The sequence below is a fragment of the Macaca mulatta genome, chromosome 7, assembly GCF_049350105.2.
Source record: "Macaca mulatta isolate MMU2019108-1 chromosome 7, T2T-MMU8v2.0, whole genome shotgun sequence".
In the NCBI taxonomy this organism is placed as follows: Eukaryota; Metazoa; Chordata; class Mammalia; order Primates; family Cercopithecidae; genus Macaca; species Macaca mulatta.
Window position 1 is genome coordinate 50,852,520 of NC_133412.1, and position 27,821 is coordinate 50,880,340.

A 27,821-nucleotide genomic window follows, 5' to 3' on the forward strand; every position below is an offset into this window, starting at 1 on the left:
CCCCAATCCATTGTTTGTCTTTTGCTTTGTTACGGTATTTTACCATAAAGAGTTTTTGGGGGTTTTTTGTTTGTTTGTTTTTTTAATGCAGTAAAGTAAAACATGCCTCTTCTAGCTTTGAGTTTCCTATTTTGATTTAAAAGGTTGCCTAACTCCAGGATTATCCTTGTATTTTCCTAAAATTTCTTCTAAGTTTTTTATCACTTGCATTTTTATAGGCCTTGAATACATTTTTACGTCTGTATTGAGTGGCATTGTAGTATAATGTAATATAAGATCACAGATAATGAACAAATAGCTAACAATAATGTAGTATAAGGTCACAGACCATGGTTCTGTGATTTACTACCTGTGTGACCTTTGACAGGGTCCTTAACATTTTTGTGTTTTTTGTTTTCCTCTCTAAAATGGGGCTGATTCTTGTACCTGTTTCGTAAGACAAGCTTAAATGAGTGGTTAATATGTAGAAAATACTTAGAACATTATCTGGTACGTAAGTGCTTTTACTATTATTACAGGGTGTGAGTAGGCATCTCATTTTTTTCCCATATGGATAATCAGTTGTCCTAGTAACATTTATTGAGTAGTTAGTTCATCCTTTTCCTCAATCGATTTAAAATGTCATCTCTACTAAATATTAAGTTTCCAAATATATATAGCTCTGTTTGGGGGCTTTATAGCCTGTTATGTGTCTTTATCCCCTGCTCCAGAGCCACAGTGGTTTAATTACTGTAGCTTTATACATACTGGTAACTAACAAGTGGAGTCCCTTTACTTTGTTTTGCAGAATTACTTTGGCTCTTATTGGCTTTTTTTGCTCTTCCATATAGTTTTGTAAACACTCATCAGAATTTACAAAAACTATTTGTTATTGAGTCTTAGCATAGAAGGGAATGATAATAAGTGGCTATGATTAGAATGGAACCTGCAGTCCCTCATTAATACTTTAACCATTGGAAGTTTTTAGAAGTTATCTGGTTATATAATCTAAAGATTGGTCCACCATGCTAGGTGGGTACTGGGAATATAACAAATGAAAACTGTAGAAAGATAGATCATAAGCCTGCAGTTCCTGAACTATACCCTGAGATACCCAAAGGCACTTCAGAGAACTCCCAGGGTCATTTCAAACTTGTAGGGAAACATGGCCACATCTGTTGGACACCATGTGAACTTCTAGCTCAAGGTAGTTCACAGTTTCAACATCTGATTGTGCCATCTTCATTTTGTAGCTGTGATATCTTTGCGAAGTTGAACTTCTGGTGGTTACTGTTTTAAAAAGCAAGTACTATGCAAAAATCAGTGTGGGACAGGAAATGTGGGTGGCAGTATTTAGTTGCACAGCATCTAAGTTTTAGAAGTTGTGCGGGGCCCTATAGGTGCAAACATCCCATAGTAACTAATTGTGGTTATTTTAAAATGAAATATATATAAAAATAGATATGTGTATATATAAATACATTATATATTTCAGTTTGCATGTATTATTTTTTCAAAAAGGTGCCAATTTGTTGGGACATAGATACTCATTTGTTTGAACCTGTTAAAAAAAGATAGAATGGTTAGCTGTTTCTTTTGACCTATGGAATTCTTAAAAGAAATTACAGAGAAAATAAGGGTACCAGGAGCCAAGCAAGTTTGGGGACCTCTCTACTTTAACAAGTTATTACAAATATTCAAAGATTAAGAACCTTTGGAGTGCTCTGTAGGTAGCGCATACACCATGCTTGCTTAGAACAGGCAAAACTAACATTGCCTGGGCACCTGGGACAGACAGCATTTCTGAGCAAATGGTATTTAAGCTGAGCTTGAGGGAAGACTGGGAACTGACTGAAAAGGAGTGGTGGTGGGAATAGCTTGTGTGAAGAGGCAGGAGCTGTGGGGAGCTGACTGAGAGAACAATGCAGTGGGGCTGGAGATAGGCAGAAGCTAGATCAGGTGGTGACTGACGGGACGGTCGGTCGACTAAAGGAGTTTCTTCAGTTTTCTTTGCAAAAGGCAGCAGAAGCCTTTGAGGGTTTTTAAGTGAAGAGAGGATATCTTAGGTCACTGCCCTCCTACTGAGGGAACAAAATACAGAATGATATACAGAAATATTTAAGTAACACTGTGTTCTCAATAATTTAGAGTGAATATTTTTTGTAAACATTTTGAAGTGCCTTGATTTTGAAAGGCATTTATAAGCTTTCCTATGAGTGTAATTCGCTCTTAATTTTTCAAACACATATACTTTTTTTGTGTTCAACCTGGCTCAATTTTAAAAATGAAAAAAAAAAAAAAGGCAGTGTTAAACTGCAAAACCTTTAAATTGTAATTTGGGGGGGTATTTTTTCAAATGGCAAAAATTGTGTTGTAATTTTGAAATAAAATGTATTTTATTATCAGTAATACAATATTTCAGATTTTTAATTTGCGTATTTTAACCACCAATCTAACACATTTATTTTTTAAGTTTCTGAGTTAAGTTTGGGGGGTATAATAGAGATTTAATAGTTACTAAGTAAAGATATAAAAGTAATTTCTCTTAGTTTAGCTATCTTTTTATACTTCCTTTTTGTTTATATGTTTATTCTACTATGATTCCAGTAAACTAATGCAACATAAACATTTTGGTAGCAATAAGAAACTAATTGCAGGTTACTTTTGAAAAATTTCTAAGCTTATTTTCAGGAATTTTAAGACTTGAAAAATAAAATAAATTTTATAGTCATTAAATGGGCATGGAGACCTGAAACTCTTCTTTTTTTTTTTTTTTTTTTTTTTTTTTCGAGACGGAATCTCGCTGTTGCCAGGCTGCAATGCAGTGGCGTGATCTCGGTTCACTCAACCTCCACCTCCTGCGTTCAAGTGATTCTCCTGTCTCAGCCTCCCGACTAACTGGGACTACAGGCACGTGCCTCCATGCCCAGCTAATTTTTGTATTTTTAGTTGAGGTGGTGTTTCACCATGTTGGCCAGGCTGTTCTCGAACTCCTGACCTCATGATCTACCCGCCTTGGCCTCCCAAAGTGCTGGGATTATAGGTGTGAGCCACTGTGCCCAGCCATCTCTTTTCTAATACCTGCCTGTGGTGTTTGGGAAAGGGTAATTAGTCTGATTAGAATTAGAATTTGCTTATCATTGAAGTGTTGGAAAACTTTTTAAACAATTGAATGTGATTTCCTTCCCTCTGCCAGTGTGTTTTGTATTTCTTTAGAGCTATTTGTTCATTATATAATATATAATTTGTGTCATCCTTAAATTCATAATGTAAATAAATTATAAAGAGGTGTAGATATATTCGAAAAACAGTCTTAGTTTCATTTGCTGGATTAGGTTTCTCTGATTTTTCACATGAAGAAAGCTGATGACAACTTGAGTTATTTACAAGGGAATTGGTCAGAAGTTTTCTTGAAGAAAAGTGATAAAGCTTTAAGTTGGAAAGCTTTCCAACAGGCTGAGAATATAAGGTTTATAGCAAATATTTTTCTTTAAATTTTGTTCTTCCCATGTTCAAAGAACTGACAGGGACTTAGAAAAATTAAGCTAATTCCTCCCGTGCTCTTTACACTAAAATGAATTCTAGATGAAGATTAAATGTAGAAAATCACAAAATAATAGAACAAAGCAAGGCTGAAATTTTTTATAATCTTGGGATAAAAAAGACCTAAGTATAACTTTTAGTTTTGTGTAGCTTAAAATTTATTCTTATAACAAATATTATAAAGTCAATGGAAAAAAGAATATTTGTAAAATATGATAGCAGATTGCTTTTTAATTCAGTCAGATGAATACATTCACTAGAAAAATGGACAATGTGTGTGTATAGTAAATTTATGAAGGAAATACAAATAACTAATAAACATAAAAAGATACCTCTTAATGAAGAATCATTTTAATTTTCTGCCTCCTTTATGTTCAATAGAGAATTTCACTTTGAATGCAGTAACTTAAAGTATTTATAAATCTAATTCTAGGGTTTGAAATAAAACTTTTATTAGATACTCATGTCATTTAACAAGGCTTGTTTATCTCAGGTAGAAGGTTTTTTTTTTCCCCCTAATGTTCTTCTAAATTGGTCAAAGTTTGGTTTCCTATTTGAAAGTAAATCTTATTTATTAGACATTTATAGTGAGATTACTATATTTATGTGTCATATCCAAAGAGCAACAGTTAATAATTTTTGGACTCGTTAGTAATATATTTTCTGACAGAAATAGTAGAAGAAAGGTTTGCCTAACTTTGTTCTTTTTCTTTATTTTTGTAGGAGCCAGCATTCGAACGTTCACTCCATTTTATTTTCTGGTGGAGCCGGTGGATACACTCTCAGTTAGAGGCTCTTCTGTTATATTAAACTGTTCAGCATATTCTGAGCCTTCTCCAAAAATTGAATGGAAAAAAGATGGAACTTTTTTAAACTTAGCATCAGATGATCGACGCCAGCTTCTCCCAGATGGATCTTTATTTATCAGCAACGTGGTGCATTCCAAACACAATAAACCTGATGAAGGTTATTATCAGTGTGTGGCCACTGTTGAGAGTCTTGGAACTATTGTCAGTAGAACAGCCAAGCTCACAGTGGCAGGTAAGGTTTAAGTGATTTTTTTTTTTTTTTTTTGCATTTTCAAATATTTGTAACACGTACATCTTGATAAAAGCACTATTCTTTTGGAGTTTTCATTTAATTAGTAGCAACAAATGTACTCATTTAACAGATATCAACTGTGCATATACTCTGTGTATGGGACCTTGCTATAGGGTTTGCTCAGTGCCGTAGAGAATAAACTGTAGCGTGTTTCCACTTGTCCGATGGCTTAATATTGCTATCAGAAGTACTGAGCAGTTCTTTTCTCCTTTTAAACGTGGAAGTGGCAGAGGAAGTGGTATAGGAAAATTAAATCACTTTGATGGCCAACTTCTATCTTACCCAGCATAGCCATTTAGTATAGTTTTGTAAAACTTGAAGTAAAGTCAGAATCCTGGTTCCTTGATGCCTTAACCAAGGAAATGACATTCAATTGGATTAATTGTTTTAAAATCTAGACAGTGTATATTAAGGTGGAGAGCAGAAAGTTATAAAGAGAGGAACTTTCCCTCCTTTTCAGAGTTTCCTTATTTGAAGAATGGTGGAAAATGTAAGAAAAATTAGGGATCTAGAAGAATAAGATGTGGTTTCTAAGTAAGTCATGTCTGTTTTATAGTAGATACTAGCATTCCTGAGATAGTGTTTCTTTACTTGAGTACCAGAGGAAATAGTTTTTGTGAAGGGTCATGTTATACAAAAATGTTATCGTTAAGTCCTGTATTTACTCTCACCTTGGTGAGATGCCCACGTGTGAGACAGGACCTTAGAGATAGTAGTCTCCCGTCTCATTCCTACTCCAGGATTATGGTTTCCCATCTCAGGCTCACTCCAGAGTGTATTTGCTCATACTTTCAGAGCACAATGGCTGTTTTTTTTTTCTCTTTGGGGACAAATACTCAAAGTTGAATTTGGGTGTGGCAAAAAGTTTCTGTAATTATTCCGTAGTCATAGACTGAGGATAGAAAATTTCCCTTTTCTTTCCTTCTCTCTCTCCCTCACTCCCTTCTACCCTCCCTTCTTTCCTTTCTTCCTTCTTTTCTCTTTATATTTTTCTTCCTTTTCTTTTCTTTCTCTTTTCATTTCCCTTTTCTTTTCTTTTCTTTTCTTTCTTCTCTCTCCCTTAAATAATCTATTTGCCAGGCTTTCTCCAACATGTTTCTTAAATAAATTAGTATAATGACTGCCTTTACAATGTTATAATGAGGTCAGTGTTTATAATTTAAGTTCTTAAATGTCTCTTATCTGGGCTTTATTCATGGGCTCCTTCCTCTCAGCTGTCCCCCCACATACTATCATTAAATCCAGTGAATTCTGCTTCTTAATTTCTCTGTACTTAATCCACTTTCTCCTTCCCGAGGCAACTTCCAGTGTTCCCTCTGCACAGCCTTGTAAGCATCTGCCTGCTACCTTACTCTTCCCCTCCTCCAGTCCAGTCTCCAACCTGGCTAGAGTACTCTTTCTCATCCTTCAGTGATCCTCCAGTAACACCATCAAGGTAACATCTAAACTCTCAAATAACAGGCCTGTTGATTCCTTTTATGAGCTGTCCTCCACTTCTCCAACCTTATTTCTTAACATTTCACCCTGCCTCTGTCCCCACTCCTGTCCCCTACCTCCACCATCACCCTCACCACAGTTATAAGCACTGGCAGTACTGAGTGTTTTTTTCCTTTCATTTATTCTCTGCCTTCCACCCTTTGCTTATGGCATCCCCACTGCCTGTTAATTTTATCCTCCACCTTTTCCTCACTTTCTTCTCCTCTGCTAAGTTTGTCCATTCTTTCTCTTAGCTTTGATACCTTCAGGAAGCATTTTTTGACCCAGTATCTAAGCAAGCAGCACCATAAAAGGTGATACATTCTGCGGTGACTGCATACAGGGTTCTGTAGGAAAGTTATTTAACCCACTCTTGGCCCTAGGTATCAGGAGTAAATAGTATCCAAGCTAAGTGATTAAATAAAAGTTCTTTTAAATAGTTGCATAGTATACATTGTCTAGATATACTTACTGTGATTTATTTGAAGATTTCTTTGTTGATGAACAGTTAAATGGATTAAATTGTTGGATATTATAGGCAATACTATAGTGAACTGCCTTCTGCAAATCTTTATTTCTATAAAATAGATTACTGGAATTGGGATTCCTGGAACATAATATACACTTGTGTGTGTGTGCAATTAAAAGGAACTAGTTTGTCAGTTCCTCAAAATGTTAACCATGGTGTTACCATATGACCCAGCAATTCCACTCCTAGGCATTGTGGGGTAGGTATGGGGTTATGCGGAATGACTGCAAGTGAGTACAAGATTTCTTTCTGGAATGATGAAAAGGTTCTGAAACTAGATTATGGTAATGATTACCCAACTTTATTCATATACTAAAAAATATTAAATTATGTACTTTAGATAGTGAACTTTATGGTATATAAATTATATCTCAATAAAACTTAAAATTCTGCCAAATTGCCATTCTAAAAGACTCTTAGAGTTTTTTGGTTGCAAGCAGTAGTACTGATCGTAGCCAAGTCAAGCAAGAAGGGAAGTTTTTAAAAGATCAGTAAATAGGTACCTCATAGAATTAAGTATGAGAGGTCTTTTTCCCTGAGCTGTCTCATTTCTCCACAACCAAAATTTCTGTTTTTTTGCCTGAGCAGTATGCTGGCTGTGGGTATTTTGTGCCCAGAGGTGGGGTAATAGGGTGCTCTATATACAGACATTGTTAATATCCTCTTGTCAACTCCAGGTCTTACTCCCACTCTCCTTTTTGTCCTGTAGTTCTCCAGAGGCAGCAGGACAACTGGCTTCCTTCTTGGGAGCGCAGGAAGCTGCAGCGTTCCCTGCCTTGATATGTCAGTTACTAGTCCTCCATGTGCTTTCCCTACTCAGAAATTTTTTGAAATCTCTTGTCTGCCAATTCTCCATATGTTTTTGTGAGCTTACATCTTAAAAATTACTAATTTTCATGAGACCTCAGGAGGAAGAATTTTTTGACTCTTAAAAATACAACTGAGCTGGGCGCAGTGGCTCACGCCTGTAATCCCAGCACTATAGGAGGCCGAAATGGGCGAATCACCTGAGGTCAGGAGTTTGAGACCAGCCTGGCCAACATGGTGAAACCCCATCTCTATTAAAAATACACACATTAGCCATTATGCTAGTGCACGCCTGTAACCCCAGCTACTTGGGAGGCTGAGGCAGGAGAATCGTTTCAACCCTGGAAGCAAAGGTTGCAGCGAGCCAAGATTGTGCCACTGTACTCCAGCATGGGCGACAGAGTGAGACTCTGTCTCAAAAAAAAAAAAAAATTAAATTAAAATAGAACCATATTTTGGTTTTATTGATTAAGATTTCCTCCTTTCCCCAACTTTATTAGTTTCTGTGTTTCTCTTTGTTAATTCCTTTCTTCTGGTATTCTGGTTTCTTAAAAGTAGATTTTTGATCAAATCATGGGAGCTCAAGGAAAAAAAGCAGATTTTTTGGATAATTTTATCTTTATTTTTTTTCCTGCAAAAATCCCCTTGAAATGAAAAAAAAAAAGAAAAAGAAAAAGCTTATTGCAGGGCTGTAAAACCTGTGTGATTTATGTTTGAACTAATTCACCGTCATAAAACTAGAAAACCTGTAATCATTTCTCATGATTTGTTTGTTCTTCCTTGAAGAAACATTTTGTTTCATTCTGAGCATAGCATTCACTTTTTAGATATTAATTATAATAGCTAGTTAAGTGTTTATGCAATATACTATATATAAATTATTTATTTTAAGTACTTTTTTTTCTTTTAACAATCCTGTGAGGCTTATTATTCTCATTTTACTTGTGAAGACACTGAGTCTTAGGGAGTGGTTAAATAACTTGCAAGCTTCATACACCCTTGAAGTGGTGGTATGGGGATTCAGATTCAGATATGTGACTTGAAAACTGTTGCTCTTAGCTACTGCATCCTGTGGCATCTATATTTATGATGACATTTTTGGTTCACATTTTATTTTGAGATCATTTCAAACTTAGGGAGTAGGTACAAGAATAGAACAAAGAAATCTCATATAGCTTCACCTAGATTACCTGATTGGTAACATCTTATCATATCTGCCTTATCCCCCAAATATGCATACATCCAAATACATATTTTTTCTGAGCCATTAAGAGTAAATTGCAGACAGGTTTTCCTGTAACTGCCACCTAAATACCCACGTGTATAGTTCTTTGAAACAAGGACATTCTCCTAGATAACCACAGATATCCATCAAAATTAGGAAATTAACTATAATACAACACTACCGTTTAATTTAGATTTCACTGATTATCTCAATAATGTTCTTTATAGTAAACCCAAAAGCACAGTACCCCCCTGTCCTCCTCCCACACATACTCTTCTTTCTGGCCCAAGATTACATATTTCACTTAGTAGTTGTGTCTCTTTAAACTTTTTTGACATAACTTGGTTTTTCCTTGCCTCATTTTGGGTTTGTTCGATTTCTCCCATGAATAGATTCAGATTTTGCAGTTTTGGGAGAAATACCACAGAAGTAATGCTGTGTTCTCTGTGCATCATGCCAAGAAGCATGTGCTATTTTGTTCTGTTGCTGGTGATGTTAACTTTTACTACCTAAGATGGTCTGTGCAGTGTTTCTCCATTGTAAAGCTTTGTACTTTTGTTAATTAGTAATGAGTATTTTGGGAAGAGATACTTTGATATTCTGTAAATATACTGTTCCTCATCACATTTTTGTTTACTAGTTTTAGTATCCATTGAGATTCATGCCTGAATCAGTTATTACTATCAAGTGGTGATTTTTCTAGTTCCATCATTTCCGTACGGTAGAGCTTTTCCTTCTCTTCCACTTACTTGTTTGCATTTGCACGAACTCACAGATTCTTGTTTTATTCAGTGGGTTATAGTGCATGTTAATACTGTTATCCCAGATTTAACCAGAGGAAGCTCCCTTCAGTCTGACTTCTATGCCCTTTTGATATGTCTTCATTGTTTGGACACTTTTCTTTCTTTATGTTGTAAGATGTCCCAGGTTCATCTTGTACTTTCTCTCCATCTGCACTCTTAGAATTGGGCATTTCTCCAAGAATGTTATTTAGAAAAGGTAGAGACACCATATGTACCATTGCTACTGAAGTGATAGCAATGCTGGACCTTCTCTGTGGACAGGGCTAGGAAGTATATAGGTGTATATATGTATATAGGTATAGCAATGAATATGTAATGACAAAATGTATAAATATTTCACACATACATAGGCACCCATATATATTTTTATTTCTATAATTATATAAAACCATGACGTTTACACTGATACCTCCATTCTAGACCAGTACCATAGGACTTATTCTACCCATCTCCTTTTCAGTGTTTGTACCTTGCTTCTCCAACTGTGAGGAATCTGATTCCAGTTATCCTTAATGCATTTACTTATTTGCCCAGTATTCCTGTATTTAGCTAATTTCTGTGGACCTTTTTCTCAACCCTGGTTCTGCCATATGTTGTAGCCATGTGGGCTGACTTGCTCCTGGCCCCCAAGACAAAATTTTAAAGTAATATTTAATTAAATTTTATTTCTTCTTTTCCTTTATTGTCCAGGTCTTCCAAGATTTACCAGCCAACCAGAACCTTCCTCAGTTTATGCTGGGAACAGCGCAATTCTGAATTGTGAAGTTAATGCAGATTTGGTCCCGTTTGTGAGGTGGGAACAGAACAGACACCCGCTTCTTCTGGATGATAGAGTTATCAAACTTCCAAGTGGAATGCTGGTTATCAGCAATGCAACTGAAGGAGATGGCGGGCTTTATCGCTGCATAGTGGAAAGTGGTGGGCCACCAAAGTATAGTGATGAAGTTGAATTGAAGGTTCTTCCAGGTATTAACTCATTATCAGGACTGATGGTTTTATGTTTATGAATGGGTAAACATTATTCTGTTAGAATTTTTAAAAATAATGAATATTGGCCGGGCACAGTGGCTCATGCCTGTAATCCCAGCACTTTGGGAGGTTGAAGTGGTGAATCACCGGAGGTCCAGCCTGGCCAACATAGCAAAACCCTGTCTTTACTAAAAATACAAAAATTAGCCAGGCGTGGTGGCGGGTGCCTGAAACCCCAGCTACTCTGGCGGCTGACGCAGGAAAATTGCTTGAACCCGGAAGGTGGAGGGTACAGTGAGCCGAGATTGTGCCACTGCACTACAACTTGGGTAATAGAGCAAGACTCCATCTCAAAACAAAAAAAAAAAAAAACAAAAAAAAAAAACCAATGTTAATATGTGGTATGACATTTTACTGTCAGCATAAGGAGTCTCAGTTTCTTACAGGAGTGAAAAGAAGAAAATGTGCCAGAAGATCCACTCTTTAGGGAAGGCATTATTAAAAATTTAGCTCTGTATCTTTTGTCAAGCCTTCTCCCCAACAATAGGATACTTTTATTGTTAGATCTTTTCACTTATACAAATCAGATACCCATCCAGGCTACTTCATATAAGGGATGGGTTGGGTGGTAAGTGTTAACATGGTGGCTCTAGAGGCAATGGCAGGCAAGAGTCCTTGGATCTTTATACTCCCCATTTTAGTGTAAACTCAGCTCCTATTTGAGTCTTTCTTTTTGTGTGTCTTCTCAGTTCCTGCCCCTTCTGGCATTCCTCATAATCAATTCTGTATATCTTTTCTCACTGTATAACTTCTGCTTACTCATAACTTCCTCCCACTTGTAGCTCATCGTAGCCCCTCTAGCCTTTTGGTGTTTCATTACTGTTTACCTTCTGTTCTTACTGCTAGGTGCCCCCTCCATATTTCTCATCTCAAATTTGAGTTTCTGAATATAATTGAACCATCCCTACATTATTTGGGAAGAGTTCTATGTCTGTTAAATAGGCTCATTTTTAACCTATGGATGGGTTTGCAAAGCAGGACTGTGAGCTGCAACTCTTGAGGGTGTTCCTAATAGCCCTTCAACTGATCTTTTTAAAAATCCAGGTTCTTTTTTTTGTCGTTATCCCTCGTCAATTCTGTCTCAGTATATTCTCAGCAAGGACAGTATCTTTTAAAGTGTGTGTGTGCGCGTGTGTGCGTGTGTGTGTCTTGAGACAGGGTCTTGCCCTGTAACCCGGGCTAGAGTGCAGTGGTGTGATCCTGGTTCACTGCAGCCTTGACCTCCTGGGCTCAAGTGTTCCTCCTACCTCAGCCTCCCGAGTAGCTGGGGCTAATAGTTCACACCACCACATCCAGCTAATTTTTTTGTATTTTTTGTAGAGATGGGATTTTGCCGTATTGCCCAAGTTGGCCTTGAACTCCTGGGCTCAAGTGATTCTCCCACCTTGGCCTCCCAAAGTGCTGGGCTTACAGGTGTGAGCCACAGTGGCCAGTGTAAGGTGTATATTATTAGATCTTGTCACACCTTTGCTCAAAACTCCCTAATGGTTTTCTGTGTCATTCAGAGTTAAAGTTCTGGCCTGTAAAGATTTATAATCTTAATACCACTTTCTTGCTTTCTCTCACCTGTCACATCTCCTACTCTTCTCTCCCTCACTCGAAGATTGTGATCACTTTATGTTTCTGCGATACTCCAGATATGCTTTTGGTCATTTTCTCTACCTGGAATCCTCTTTCCTCAGATACCTGCCTTGGTCACTCTCTTACCTCTCTGCTCCAATATCACTTTATCAGTGAAGCCTTTCTTGAACACTGTGTTTAAAACAACAATCTTTGATTTCCACCCCCAGTGTTTTCTCCTTCTACCTTCATTTTACTTCAGAACGTATCACCATCTGACATATTCTATCTTACTTGTCTCTCTCCCTCGTTAGTACGTAAACTCAACCAGAGCAGGGAATTTTGTCTGCTGCCAAAAACACTTTCTGGCATATAGAAGCCAGTAATATTTGCTATGAATTTGTTTAATTGATTCTTATCAAAATTTGATTAAAATATACCTAAGTAATTCAAGGTGAATTTTAAAAAAGAACTATTGCCATATACCAATATCGTTCAGCCTGCTTGCTCACTTGCTTTTACATGACAGAGGTAAGAACTTCTCAACACCTAGGGTAGCATTTAAGCAAATCCTCAAAATGGGATCCAAGAAAACAAGGTTTGTAGTGTCAAAAGATGAGATCACTACTCAACATCTGAAACAAAAACATAACGTGGAATGTTTTGCTTACTTAAGTAAGGGAGAGTTGTGCTCGTCAAACATAGTTTTCTTGAGCAAAGCTAAGTCCTGATCTCCTATAGAATTTTTCAGAAGACATTGTTTTGGGTTGTACTGGTTAAGAGACGGAGGTGGATTAATGTCAGTCATAGAAACATATTTTGTGGTTGATTACGGAGGTGGGAGCAAGTTAACGTCAACCTTAAAAGCAAATGACTGTACCATTAGTTGGCTGACTTTCAAAGCCTGAGCTTGTTTGGCTTTCAAAGGCACGTTCACCCTTGTGAGTTGTCAGTAATTGATTAGGCAATGTTTCCTTGTTACCATGGCCACAGGACTGTCACTAATAGGTTAAACAAGTTTAAGGCTAGTCCTGGAGGTTGTTATCGTGGCTGTAGAACATCTTTTCCAAAGCATGTGAGCACAAGAGTCATATCTCTTCGGCCTGAGACCTTTTTTGTCAAAACTCAATGTTAAGTTAATATTACCCTATTGAGGAGAGAACTCTATCTTCTGCCCACAAGAGTGTGGCCTTTCCATGTTTCCACAAGAGGACAACTCTATAAAGTGAACACACGTTAATTCTAATGTCTGAATAAGAAATATACAAATATAGTAGTAGCTAGATGGTTGCTCAATTACAAAATCAAGGGATTGACAGACTAAGTGAGCAAGTTAAAGAGATGAAACTCTGAAAGCTTTTCAGAAATAATACACAGATACAGGAAAGAAAGGAAACCTCTTATCCCTGTGAGTATGGATAAGGATACCAAGGAGGAAGATGCCAAGGGTCCTGAGCTTACTCAGTCTCCGCTGTTTGTACAATTCATATGGCTTTTATCTTATCTTTCAACGTGAAGGGGATTCATGTCAAATATCCCTCAATTGATTGACAAGTACGTACCCTGAAGGCAGGAGCGGTACGTTATATGTCCTTAGGACCCCTAAAGAGGCTAGCACAATGCTTTGCACATAGAATTTGTTTGAGAAGTGTTTGCTAATTTGAATGGAAATCTTTATATTATTTTTGCTTAAAATATTTTGTCATATAAAGCCACACAGACTGAATAAGAACTAGTCGTTCCTCAAGATTAAAGCGGTAAATTGCTCTGTCTTTTGTATGTGTGTGTGTGGGTGGGGGTAATGATGGGGTCTTGGCTATATTGCCTACCCTAGTCTCAAACTCTGGGCTCAAGCAGTCCTCCCTCCTCAGTCTCCCAAAGTGATGGGATTACAGGTGTGAGCCACCATGCCCGGCTTGTTTTGTCCTTTATTTAATTATTGTCTTTTGTTAATTTGTTGTTTTGTTTTGGCTTTTTTTTTTTTTTTCTTTTAGATACTGAGGTGACATCAGACTTGGTGTTTTTGAAACAGCCTTCTCCCTTAGTCAGAGTCATTGGTCAGGATGTAGTGTTGCCATGTGTTGCTTCAGGACTTCCTACTCCAACCATTAAATGGATGAAAAATGAGGAGGCACTTGACACAGAGAGGTAAGTGTTGTCTGCCTAAAAGCCTTTTTCAGCCTTAGCTTAAGACTTTGTCTAATCCCATTTGGGACTACTGACTAATTTAAAAAGATTATCAACTTTATTTAAACACATCATAATGCTCATATATCATCCTTGAAATATGTTTATGTGATATATGTGATTAGGATATTTAAAGAAAAAGATAATTTCAAAATATTAAGAGATAATTAATTATTCCCTTTGTTCCTGTTGAAGCCACAGTGTACTCAGCTTAAGGCTTCAGGATTTTCTTTTTTTTTTTTTTTTAAATTATTATTATACTTTAAGTTCTAAGGGTACATGTGCATAACGTGCAGGTTTGTTACATATGTATACTTGTGCCATGTTGCTGTGCTGCACCCATCAACTCGTCAGCACCCATCAACTCGTCATTTACATCAGGTATAACTCCCAATGCAATCCCTCCCCCCTCCCCCCTCCCCATGATAGGCCCCGGTGTGTGATGTTCCCCTTCCCGAGTCCAAGTGATCTCATTGTTCAGTTCCCACCTATGAGTGAGAACATGCGGTGTTTGGTTTTCTGTTCTTGTGATAGTTTGCTAAGAATGATGGTTTCCAGCTGCATCCATGTCCCTACAAAGGACACAAACTCATCCTTTTTTATGGCTGCATAGTATTCCATGGTGTATATGTGCCACATTTTCTTAATCCAGTCTGTCACTGATGGACATTTGGGTTGATTCCAAGTCTTTGCTATTGTGAATAGTGCTGCAATAAACATACGTGTGCATGTGTCTTTATAGCAGCATGATTTATAATCCTTTGGGTATATCCCCAGTAATGGGATGGCTGGGTCATATGGTACATCTAGTTCTAGATCCTTGAGGAATCGCTTCAGGATTTTCTTCCCTAAATTTTTGCAGGAGCTTTGGTCCTGAGTAGCCTGAGTCTTCTTACTCATTCTCATATGCATTTCGTTGACAGTAGTTTTTCCATTGCACAATCAGTATGAGAAATTGGGCTGGGCGCGGTGGCTCACGCCTGTAATCCCAGCGCTTTGGGAGGCTGAGGCGGGCAGATCACGAGGTCGGGAGATCGACACCATCCTGGCTAACACAATGAAACCCTGTCTCTACTAAAAATACAAAAAATTAGCCAGGCGTTGTGGCATGTGCCTGTAGTCCCAGCTACTCGGGAGGCTGAGGTGGGAGAATTACTTGAACCCAGGAGATGGAGGTTGCAGTGACCCGAGATCGCACCACTGCACTCCAGCCTGGGCAACAAGAGCAAAACTCCGTCTCAAAAAAGAAAAAAGAAAAAAAAAAAAAGGAAAGAAACTGTATTCCTCATCCTGTTGTTTTTGCCTTTTGAAATCCTATCAGAAATCATAAATTCTTCATCTTTCACAAAATACCAACCACCTTACTCTCCTTCCTGTCTCCTCTCATTACTCCCTTATGCAATGGGTGCTTTTCTCAGATGTATTCTCATAAGAGATGTGGGGTGGTGGTAGGTAGGTATGTTTTTGCTTCCAAAATAATGTTATCTTGTGCACTGTAGGATGTTTACTGGCATCCCTGCCTTCTACCCATAGGTGGCAGTAGCACGTCCAAATTGTGACAACCAAAAATGTCCCTAGATACTGTGAGATAGTCCTTGGGAAACAAAATTGCCCCCAGTTGAGGACCATTGTTCTACAGCAGTGCTGTTCAATTGAAGTATAACACAAGCCACACATGTAATTTTAAAATGTCTTATAGCCATGTTTTTAAAAAGTAAGAAGTACATGTACAATAATAAATATAATAGTAATATTTTATGTGATGTACCAGTTAACATGAAATGTAGTTCTACCAAAACAATAAAGTTTGTGTTTAGTGGGAAACATTTAACACAGCTTTAGCTTGTACATTTATTTTAAAATTTCAGAAATTCAGTTCTGCAGTTATACAGGCCACATTTCAGGTAGCCACATGTGGCTAGTGGCTATTGATTTGGACAGGGCAGGTCTAGAGTTTCTCAGTTGTGTAATCAAAAGTGGACAGACAGTTTTAATTTGTATAGTTCAGTAGCCAAGATGTAGAAATGGGTATCTGTCTAGTTACCTGGGTGATCAGCCTACAATGATCACTGGGGATGATGGAATACAGTCAGATTGTTCCCCACGTGCCCCATTAGCAAAACATGCCATTCTCCCCAACATCACCTGATTTCTTTCGCATCATCCATCCACTCAGCAACTTCCTCTCTCCACGTTTTGCTTCCTCCCTACTCCTTTCTACATTTTGCTTCCTTTCTACTCCTCTTTCCAGCTAAATACTATATAAGCAAAGAATTTATAAGACTTCAAATTTTTTTTTTTTTGCCAACTGAAACATAGGGAACCTTAAAATAGGGATAAACATGTGAAGTTCTTACAGTAGAAATTTTAATTGGCTATATGTTAGAACAAAATCTTTATCAGGAGTAGGAAGGCTGAAATATGTTATTTTAAAACATATTTTGTCATGAAGGGATATTCTGAAGATATAAAACTTATATATAATGATTTTTTATGTCAAATAAATGTGAGGCTTTCTATGATTCTCATTTGTTCAGTAATTACTCAACAAATATTTATCAAATGCTGACTATGTCATGCATGTTCCAGGTGCTGGGAGTAGAGTAGTGAAGCAAATGGAGTTCTTGATTGCATAGAGCTTATATTCTAGTGGGAAAGAGTCAGATAATAAGTAAAAATAAAAAATGTCAGGTTATGGTAAGTGCTGTGAAGATTAAGACAAATTATATCAGGAGTGCCAAGAGAAATAGAGATAGGATTGCTATTTTATACAACGTGTTAGAGAATTGTTCTTTTAGTAGAATGATTCTCAGACCGGGGTCTGAGTGGGCCAGGGTATGCACATCATGATAGAAAAGTTTCATATCTTCCTGAAACATCCAATTTTATTCAGAGATATCCTTGGGAGCAGATGATTTTTAGTGAATATGTCATGGTTAGTAATATTCCTCTGAATTTTAAGGATAAAGCGGTAGACTTTGAAGATTGAGTTGACTTATTTCTGCCTTTAGTTCTGTAGGCTCCTGAATACTCAGGTTAGGTGGCTGAAAAGTCTGAGAAGCACTGCCTTGGTATGTCACTGTCTCAAGAAGTTTCAGAAGAAAATAAGAGCAGGACAGTGTTGGTGGTGTTCACATTGGTCTATCCAGACTCTAGCACAGTGCCTGGCACATAACTGGGGAGGGGAAGTGGTGGCCAATATATTTAGCTTGAATAACCCAAAGTAATGTAGGAAAATATAAGTAAGTGAATGAAGCACAGGAGTGCTTTTGGTTGGATGTATGTAATTACTCAAAATATCTTTGTTTCTGCTAGAGCCTTATGAGATATGTAGATAGGCCTTAGCCAATAAATGATCTAGACCCCAAATTAGAGGATTAGAAGTTGAAAGAAAAAAGTGGCTAGAAATTCAGATAGTGTTGGGCTGGCTCTAGTAAAAAAAAGATCTTAAATAACTAAATGTCCTTTTTTATTACTAATCTTAAGACTTCTTTGAAAGTGAACTTAAAAACATTTCCATGACTTTTATAAATGTCCAAGAATTGATCTATATATTTAACCTTTGATCAAATTTGTTCAGATTTACAATAATCATAGCTAATGAAAGAGGGGGGTCGAAATGGATCCCATTCACTAAGTAGTTTTAATTTAAAGGGAGAGAATCCGGAAAATATAAATGCTAATGTTCAAGATGATTGACAGAAAAATGTAATTTAGTAGTCAAATAATGTTATCTTTTAGTGGAATGATAGATCTGAACCCCAGATCTATCATTTACCTGCAAAGGAACAGGTTAAAATGCTTGATATTATTACAATTGACAGTGGTAGAAAAATAAGGTTATTTAAAAAACAAATGAAAGACTTCCACGTCTAGGAAAATTGAGTAGATATATTTTTCCCTATTCCTTTTGCTAAATACACCCAAAAACCCGGGATGTTACATGTGAAGCAAACATAAGAAGACTCTGAAAGGTAGAGAGAGAAAAATTGAGATTGAGTGGCTAGGGAGCTTGAGACCCAAGGAACAGCATGATTGTTAGTTCTTTTTTATATTTCTTGCGACAGAGTCTTGCTCTGTTGCCCAGGCTGGAGTGTGGTGGTGTGCTTTTGGCTCACCGCAGCCTCCGCTTCCCAGGATCAAATGAGTAGCTGGGATTATAGGCATGTGTCACCACTGCCAGCTAATTTTTGTATTTTTAGTAGAGACAGGGTTTCGCCATGTTGGCCAGGCTGGTCTCGAACTCCTGGCCTCAAATGATCCACCCATCTTGGGCTCCCAAAATGCTGGGATTACATATGTGCGTTACTGCGCCCAGCCAACTTGGTGGTTAGTTCTGTGGGCTCAGGTTCCCCCCCGCCCCACAAGACCCTGTCAGGAACCTGAGCTGTGTTTTGCCTCATATGTGCCAGACTTGGAGCTAAAGAACCCAGCAACCTGGAAACCCTAATAGGCACAAACAAAAAAAGCCTCAACAGAAGGTGCTCTCTAGCCAAAGGGGCAGGAAAAGGGCATCTCACCAAGACAAAAGCTGTTAGACTGTACTTACTCCTACTCCAGTCAAACACCACAGAGGAAACTGTGGCCCCACCCTACCATGCCAGTCAAAGACCATGCCAGGAGCCTAGATTTCCACCCTTCCCAGGTTGTAGCGAGGCAACTCAGCCTCCTTGCTAAGTGGTGTCAAAGTTGGAGTAGGCAGCCAAGACTTTTATCCTAGCCAGGCAGTAATGAGGCGTAGAGAACACATGGAGAGCCTCAACTCTCACCCCATCCAGCTGTAAGAGGCAACCCTTCCCTTCACACTGGGGTGGTATCAAAGGAAGCCCAGTGGAGAGTCAAGGCTTTACCATCATGTAGTAGCAAGGCCCCCTCCGTGGTGTCAACACCATGTGACCATGTAGGGGAACAATAATGAGACAGTCCTACCCCTTCTACCCAGGGAGGCATCAGCGGAGGCCTAGGGGGGTGCTGGAACTCCCAGCCCTGCTGAGAAGCAATGAGGAAACCCCTCCCCACTTACATGTTAGTGGAGGCTGAGTGGGAAACCTGAACTGACAGTAATGAGACAGCACTCCCACCCCCCACCCACTTTCTCTGCTAGTGTGGTGTTAGAAGAAGAGAGCTAAAACAGAAGGATTAAATAAGATCCAGAGTGTCATAACATAATACCTAAAATATCCAGGTTTCAGTTGAACGTAATACATCATACCAAGAACCAGGAAAACCTCAGCTGAAAGGAGAAAAGACAGTGACAGAGATTTTAGAATTATCTGACAGAGATTGTAAAGCAGTCATCAAAGAATCGCTTCAGTGAACAATTATAAACACATTTGAAGCAAATGAAAAAATAGAAATCTCATTGAAGAAAAAGGTCTCTTCAATGCAGATTTGAAAAAGTTTACTCTCTTTCAAATAACAACAAACAAAAAACTAAATTAAACAGTTTTCTTGTTTGGTTTTCTCTTCATTCTTACCACCCTACAGAAGTTGTCTTTAACATCTGTTTTCTTCTCAGTTTCTTTATCTAATGTATCTGCAAGATTTTACCTCCTACATGTCTCTGGAATCCATCCATGAATTAACCACGTGCCTTATTCTAAGTTACAGTCTCTGCAGTGGCCTCCTAATTGTTCTTCCCACCTGTACTCTGGCCTCATTCCAGATACACCTTCACACTCCTGCCAGAGCAGTCTTTTCAAAGCTCTCATTTTCCCACAGCACTCTCAACCCCCTACCCACTTTTAAAAATGTTTAATGGATTTCCATTGTTCTTAGGTTAAGGACCCAAATTCTTAAAACGGTTTTCAAAGCCTTATGGAGTCTGGCTCCATCCTCATCCTCCTCTCTTTTCTTACACTTTGCCACACTGATTTCTTTTAGATCCCCAAACCACTGTGATCCTTTCTGCCACAATTAATTTGCATGTGCTAGTCTGTCTTTCTGAAATATTTTTCTCACCTCATTTTAGTTAGCTTCTACTCGTTCTTCAGATCTCAGCTTAGGGGTTACTTTGTCAGGAAAATCTCTCCTCGTCCCTAATTTCCTGGCAGGTTCTTTTGCTATACCGTTTTGTAGAATTATCTTCTATGTCTGTGTTTCCCACTTGAGGTGCATGACAGCACTGATTGTGTTTTTGCTCAGTGCTATATCCCCAGCTGCTACCTGACACATATGGACACACCAATAAATATTTGTTAAATGAATGAGTAAATCTCTCTCCTTACCTTCTTTATCCAACTTTTTAAGAGTAGTCAATACTTTTTTGCTTTCTTTTTGTCCCTATCGTTACAGCCATAGTTAATCTTTTGCTCTTTAATTCTGGATCATGTAATTATATAATCAAACTTCTGCTTCAGTGTTTTCCCACTTTCTTTTGTTTCTTCACAGAAGTCTGATTGTGTCATTACTCTGCTCAAAAGCCTTTCCCTAAGACCTAAAACCATAAAAATTCTAGAAGATAACATTCAAAAAACCCTTCTAGACATTGGCTTAGGCAAAGACTTCATGACCCTGAACACAAAAACAAACACACACAAAAAAGAAAGATAAATAGATGGTACTTAATTTAAAAAGCTTCCGCACAGCAAAAGAAATAATTAGTAAACAGACAACCCACAGAGTGGGAGAAAAGCTTCACAATCTATACATCCGACAAAGGACTAATATCCAGAAGCTACAAGAACTCAAACAAATCAGTGAGAAAAAAACAAGCAATGCCATCAAAAAGTGGGCTGAGGACATGAATAGACAGTTCTCAAAAGAAGATATACAAATGGCCAACAAACATGAAAAAATGCTCAACATCATTAATGATGAGGGAAATGCAAATCAAAGCCGCAGTGCGAAACCGCCTTCCTCCTGCAAGAATGGCCATAATCAAAAAATCAGAAAGTAATAGATCTTGACGTGGATGTGGTGAAAAGGGAGCACTTTTACACTGCTGGTGGGAATGTAAGCTAGTACAACCACTGTGGAAAACAGTGTGGAGATTCTGTAAAGAACTACAAGTAGATCTATCATTTGATCCAGCAATCCCATTCCTGTATCTATAATGAGGAATAGAAGTCATTATACAAAAAAGATACTGCACATGCATGTTATAGCAGCACAATTTGCAATTGCAAAAATACGGAACCAGCCCAAATGCCCATCAATTGATGAGTGAATAAAGAAATTGTGGTATAAATATATACTACTCAGCCATAAAATTGAATGAAATAACACCATTCACAGCAACCTGGATTGAATGGGAGACCATTATTTTAAGTGAAGTAACTCAGGAATGGAAAACCAAACATCCTGTGTTCTCACTCATAAGTGGGACCTAAGCTATGAAGATGCAAAGGCATAAGAATGATACAGTGGACTTTGGGGATTCGGGGGAAAGGGTGGGGGGGTGCTGAGGGATAAAAGGCTACATGTTGGGTGCAGTGTACACTGCTTGGGTGATGGGTGCACCAAAATCTCAGAAATCACCACTAAAGAACTTTTTCGTGTAACCAAACACAACCTGTTCCCCAAAAACCTATTGAAATAATTTTTTTCAAAGCCTTTCCCCTTGGTCAAAAAAGAAAAGTTCTCCTTAGCACACCAGCCTCTTCCAGACTGACCCTAGACTACTCAGGGATACCTTATGTGCAGGAACACTGAGTTTACTTGAGTCCATTGGCTGTATATATTTTTTCACATTGGTTTTTTTCTTTGCATCTTTGAATTTTGGAGTTCCAAAGGCTTGATGGTCTTTTTACTGTGAGCCATGAACTAGTTTAATGAATTAATTCTGCCAAGCAAATGGACATTAATTCTTCCAGGCTTTTTTTAAAGGGAGTAAAATCAGTCCCATGAAGAAAGACTGACTGCTACGCTACTGGTATGCCAAATATCAGGCATATCAAGTATCAACAATATTTTTTAGTATAATTATTAGATATAAATTACTATATCTTGCTTTCAAAAATAACAACTAGTGTTTCAAATTTTGTTCATCTCAGCTGGGTATCATGTATACATTGCTGATTTTTCATTTCATGAACATTAAGTTTTTTGTTTCTGAAACTTAGTAAATTTTATCCAGGTATAAAGTGTAGGATTTTAATTTTTGTAAATTTTTCTTATTTTGTGAGGCATCAAAGACCTGTCTTATCTCTCCATTTATTTCATCCCAGTCATTCCTGCTCTATTCCATTATATAATATCTTGCTTCTCTGTTTCATCAGGTAAACCTGGGATTTAAGGGTGTAATTAAAACATTTCTGATAGGAAGGTTGCTTGATAAAGGTTAGTCATGACCTTGCAGGGTCGTATTTCTTGGAGAAGTCACCAGATCTGATTCTGGCTTTCGGCTTTCTATGTCAAGAAACTTAATCATGTTTATCAGATTCAGGAAGACTAATTACCTAGACTTTACAATGTAATGAAATTTAAGCCAGACTAGCACTTCGTTTACCTAGAATGAGAATTATGAATGTGGCCAAGACTGTATAGTCATTTCCTCTGATTTTTATTACCCTTATAAGGAAATCTTTTTTTTTTTTTTTTTTTTTTTTTTTTTTTTGAGATGGGGTCTCGCTGTGTCACCCAGGCTGGAGTGCAGTGGCATGATCTTGGCTTACTGCAACCTCCGCTTCCCGGGTTCAAGCAGTTCTCCTGCCTCAACTTCTGAGTAGCTGGGATTACAGGCATGCACCACCACACCTGGCTAATTTTTGTATTTTTAGTAGAGACGGGGTTTCTCCTGTAATCCCAGCACTTTGGGAGGCCGAGGCGGGTGGATCACCTGAGTTCAGGAGTTTGAGGCCAGCCTATAAGGAATTCTGTATGAAAAGCCAAATTATAATCAGAACTTTTTAACAGTATTCAGATTTGGAAGAAAAGTCTAACCTGTGGAAACCAGTTTGGATGTGGAACTTCAAAATAAAAATATATGTATACATTTATTTTTGTGTTTGGTACTGTATTTTGAATTTATGTCATCTATGAAAGTGACTTTTAAAGTAGCAGCTTTAATTAGGTACTTGTCTCTAGAATTAACTGCATCTCTTGCCCTATGTCAAGTACCTTTATATGTCTGATTTGGTTAATAACTCTCCAAATTAACTAAATTTGTTCACTTTATACAAATTTGATCAGAATATTGATTGTTCTTCAGTGTTATAGGATTATTTTAGTTTCTCTTTAAATCAACTTAAATAACTCTGTAGAGTTGGCCAGTATTCATTAACATCCTGATTGATAATGGCATGACGGTGACTGATTTGTGCCCAGCTACCACACCCAGGGAGCTGCTGTCTGGCAACCATTCTCTCTCTCTTCCCTTCCTCTTTTCCTCCCTCTCCTAGATAAGCTACCATAGGGAAACTTTCAGTAGGCACTGTGACCCCTTGACTTAATGTTTTGGATCTAACATTTTGCCCTCTTTGTGTTTTCTTTCTGTTACTAATCTCAGTGTAGCACAGCTGTGGTGGTGTAACTAACTCTCAGATTGATTCCAGACTTCAAAATTACATAATTTGGAAAAAAAACTGGCCAGAATAGGGAGACAGGGATGGGCTGAAGGAACTGAAATTGGTTCTAAGAGTAATACCCCTTTGGGAATAACTAGAAGTGTCAGGGATAATTCATTGTAACATTTGATTTGTATTTATGATACTTACGCATGTAAAATATGAGCAAAGCAAATTAGACTAAATTAAATTCTGATAATTTTATGTTAGTCTTGGTTCATCTATAGCTATATAAATAATAATACTGTTTAAGTGTTTTCTCTATTTTATGTGGAGAGTTTCTCAGGTATTATTTTCCTAGTACTGAAATGTGTCTTTTTTCTTTCTTTCTTTTTAACACAGTTCTGAAAGATTGGTGTTGCTGGCAGGTAGTAGCCTGGAGATCAGTGATGTTACTGAGGATGATGCTGGGACTTATTTTTGTATAGCTGATAATGGGAATGAGACAATTGAAGCTCAAGCAGAGCTTACAGTACAAGGTATGTAAATATTTACTGTATAATTTTAAAATCCTGTGTACTTTCTGGGTCTGCTAATTTTTAAAAAATATTAACATGGTCGAGGCAATACAGCAAAACAATTAAAAGCATAACTCCTAGACCAGACTGCTTGGGTTTAAATTCTAAAACTTATGTTTCCTAGATATATGACTATAGGAAACTTATTTAATTTCTCTGAACCTCATTTTCCTCAGCTGTAAAATGGAAATAATAAGAGTATTTACCTTATTGGGATTGTTTGAGGGTTAAAAGAGCTAATACTTGTAAAACCCCTGGAATAGTGACTAGAATATTGTAAAAGCTCAATGTTAGCTATTGTTATTATTTTGAGTAGTAGTAGTAGTAGTGACAGGAAGGGTATGATCTGGGGCATCTGGAAGATTCACTTTTCTTCTCTCAGGATGTTTTCTGATGAAGATGTCTCTATTCTGTGATCCCGAATTATGTTTCTCCTCTGTGTTGGTGTCCTTTTTTTTGGGTGAACAGATCACCCAGGAAGGAGCATACTGTGCCTCTCAATATAGCTTGGTTTCATGATTTGGTGTTTATTTTTTTCTGTTCATACTTCTGATAATTACTGCAAGGGTAGTTGTTCTTCCTTTTTCCCCATACTCTTCCCTTTTCCCCTTGTAGGTTCTCTGATTCAGACGTCAGAAAATAAAGATGTCATGTATACGTAGTCTTGTCTTTATCCCCATCTCCTTTGCCATTCCTCCATATGGAAATGTACCCTCAAGTACTGGCTAGAGATGATTAAAATGACCAGAGGTCACTTTTCTACCTCTTCTTCCCACCCCTTCGGAACTCCCAGATTGGTAGCTTTCAATCTAGAAAGACTGCTCCCAGTGCTGTTTCTCCCTAAGAGTTAGGAGTGCTGTTTCACTCACTGTAGTCTCTGCTCACTGCAGCCTCTCCCTCTGTCACCCAGGCTGGAGTGGAGTGGCACAGTCTCTGCTCCCTGCAGCCTCGACCTCCTGGGTTCAAGGGATCATTGTGCCTCAGCCCCACAAGTAGTTGAGACTACATGCATGTGCTGCCATGCCCAGTTAGTTTTTGTGTTTTTGGTAGAGATGGGGTTTCATCATGTTGCCCAGGCTGGTCTCGAACTCCTGGGCTCAAACAATCCACCTGCCTGGGCCTCCCAAAGTGCTGGGATTACAGGCATGAGCCACTGTGCCTGGCCAGAGAAAGGTATACCATTGATGAGCAAACTCATGAATTGGAAGATTACATTGAGTAATTCTCTGAGAATACAGCATTAAATGATAAAGAAAGATAACACATGGAGTAAAATCTAAGAGATATGATAGGTACATGTAGAAGGACTATCTAGATAAATAGATATCTTAGAGGAGAGAAAGGAAGAGGCAAATATTTGAAGAAATAATTAAGATACATTTTTCAGAATTAGACTTGTAGAACACCTTAGACTAAAAGGACTTACAGACTGTTAAATAGGTGAAAGAAGGAAAAACCCACCTTGAGGTCCATTTATGGTAACATACAATAATATATAATTATATATGCAGTAACATATAATATCAAAGACAAAAAAATTCTAAAAGCGTCCAGTGACAAAGAGCAGATCACCTACAAAAGGAAAATAATTGGATTGAACCTAAGTGTTGATTTGAGAAATCTGGTATCAAGAGGACAATAGAGTAATCTTTTTAAGGTGTTAAAGGACATTGAATACACACAATCTATATGCATCCAAAATGTGAGGCATAATAAAAATTATCACATAAGACCTCTGAAGGTTTGCTACACAAACATACATTGAAAACACTTTTGGAATAAATACTCAATAAAAGATATATCTGGGAAATACTGCAAGAGCCTTTTAAAACAAAGGGGGAGTTTTAAAACAGCTCCCAGATTCCAGATTCTTTGACTATCCTTCTGAGAGTGGTGGAGTTTATGTCGCTTGCTCTTGAATCTGGGCGGGCTTGGAGCTATTTGGATCAATGGAGTATGGCAGAAGTCGTATGTGACTTCTGAGGCTTTTAAAAAGTTATGCATTGGTTGTCATACTTGGAGAGAATTTCTTTAAAAAGAAAAGGCAGTGCAGATTTTTCCTGGCTCTCTTGATGCTAAGAATGTACAATGGGGAAAGCATAGTCTCTTCAGTAGATGGTGCTGGAAAAACTGGATAGCCACATGTGGGAGAATGAAATCGGACCCTTATCTCTTATATACACCACACACAAAAATCAACTCAAAATGGATTAAGCACTTAAACATAACACCTGAACTGTAAAACTACTAAAAGAAAAGAGGGGAAAAGCTTATTGACATTGGTCTTGGCAAAGGTTTTTTGGATGTGACCCCAGAAAACACAGGCGACAAAAGCAAAAATAGATAAATTGGATTGCATTGAACTGAGATGCTCCTGCCAGTGATGGAAACAGTCGGCAGTGAAGAGACAACCTATGGAATGGGAGAAAATATTTGCAAACCAATGAAAACAGAAGAAGGAAATGATGACAAGAGCAAAAATTAATGAAATAAAAAAAAACAAACATTCAAAACAGAGAATGTCAGCAAAGCCAAAAGTTGGTTCATTGTAATGCATAACAATATTGATAAATCCCAGAGAAGACATACATAATTTGACAGAGATCTTTATCTAGACCCCGGGTTGTCAGAGTACTGCTTGTGGGCTAAATCTTCCTGACTGCTTGTTTTTGTACAGCTTGTGAGCTAAAAATAGTTTATACATTTTTAAATAGTTGAAAAATATCAGAACAATAATATTTTGTGATACATGAAAATTTTACGAGATTTCAAAATTTATTGTTCCTGCAGTCTTACTGGCATACTGCCACATTCATTCATTTATGTATTGCCTATGACTGCTTTCATGCCACTACACAGGAGTTGAGTAGTTGTGACAGAGACCATATGGCTCACAGAGCCTAAAATATTTACTGTCTGGCTCTTTAGAGAAAAAGTTTGCCAATCCCTGATGTAGGTTCTACAAAGAACTACAGATCAGTAAGATAAACAAAGAGAAACCAATAGAAAATGGGCAAAAGACTTGAACATCGACCTGGAAGAAGATGTCCAGTTAGCTATTAATATTTGAAAAAGTGGTTGTCATCATTAGTCTTCAGAGAAATGCAAATAAAAACCACAGTGGGATATCACTATATTCCACTAGAATGGCTAAAATTGGAAAGCTTAACAAATACCAGGCATTGGTTAGGATGAAAAACACTGGGAACTCTAATGTACTGTTGACAGGAGTATACACTGACACAATCACTTCAAATTCTGTTTGGCAGAATCTATTAAAAACTGTACACTGGCTAGGCACAGCAGCTCATACCGGTAATCCCAGCACTTTGAGAGGCTGAGGCCGGAGGATCACTTGAGGCCGGGATTTGAAGACCATCCTGGACAGCATAGTGAGACCCTATTTCTACAAAAAATGAAAAAATTAGCTAGGCATGGTGGCATGCACCTGTAGTTCCAGCTACTCGGGAGACTGAAGCAGGAGGATTGCTTGAGCCAAGGAATTTGAGGTTATAGTGAACTACGATCGTGCCACTGCATTCCAGTATGGGTGACAAA

General features: G+C 37.8%; 1 protein-coding gene across 20 annotated transcripts in view; it reads left to right on the plus strand.

The window, feature by feature from the left end:
- Positions 1-27,821, plus strand: part of NEO1 (neogenin 1) — a 258,851-nt gene that overhangs the window by 67,067 nt on the left and 163,963 nt on the right. For all 20 annotated transcript variants that reach the window (XM_015142627.3, XM_015142628.3, XM_077938021.1 and 17 more), the window contains 4 exon segments: positions 4,246-4,563; positions 10,154-10,429; positions 14,047-14,200; positions 24,088-24,224. In XM_015142627.3, coding sequence (XP_014998113.2) covers positions 4,246-4,563; positions 10,154-10,429; positions 14,047-14,200; positions 24,088-24,224 — 885 coding nt within the window.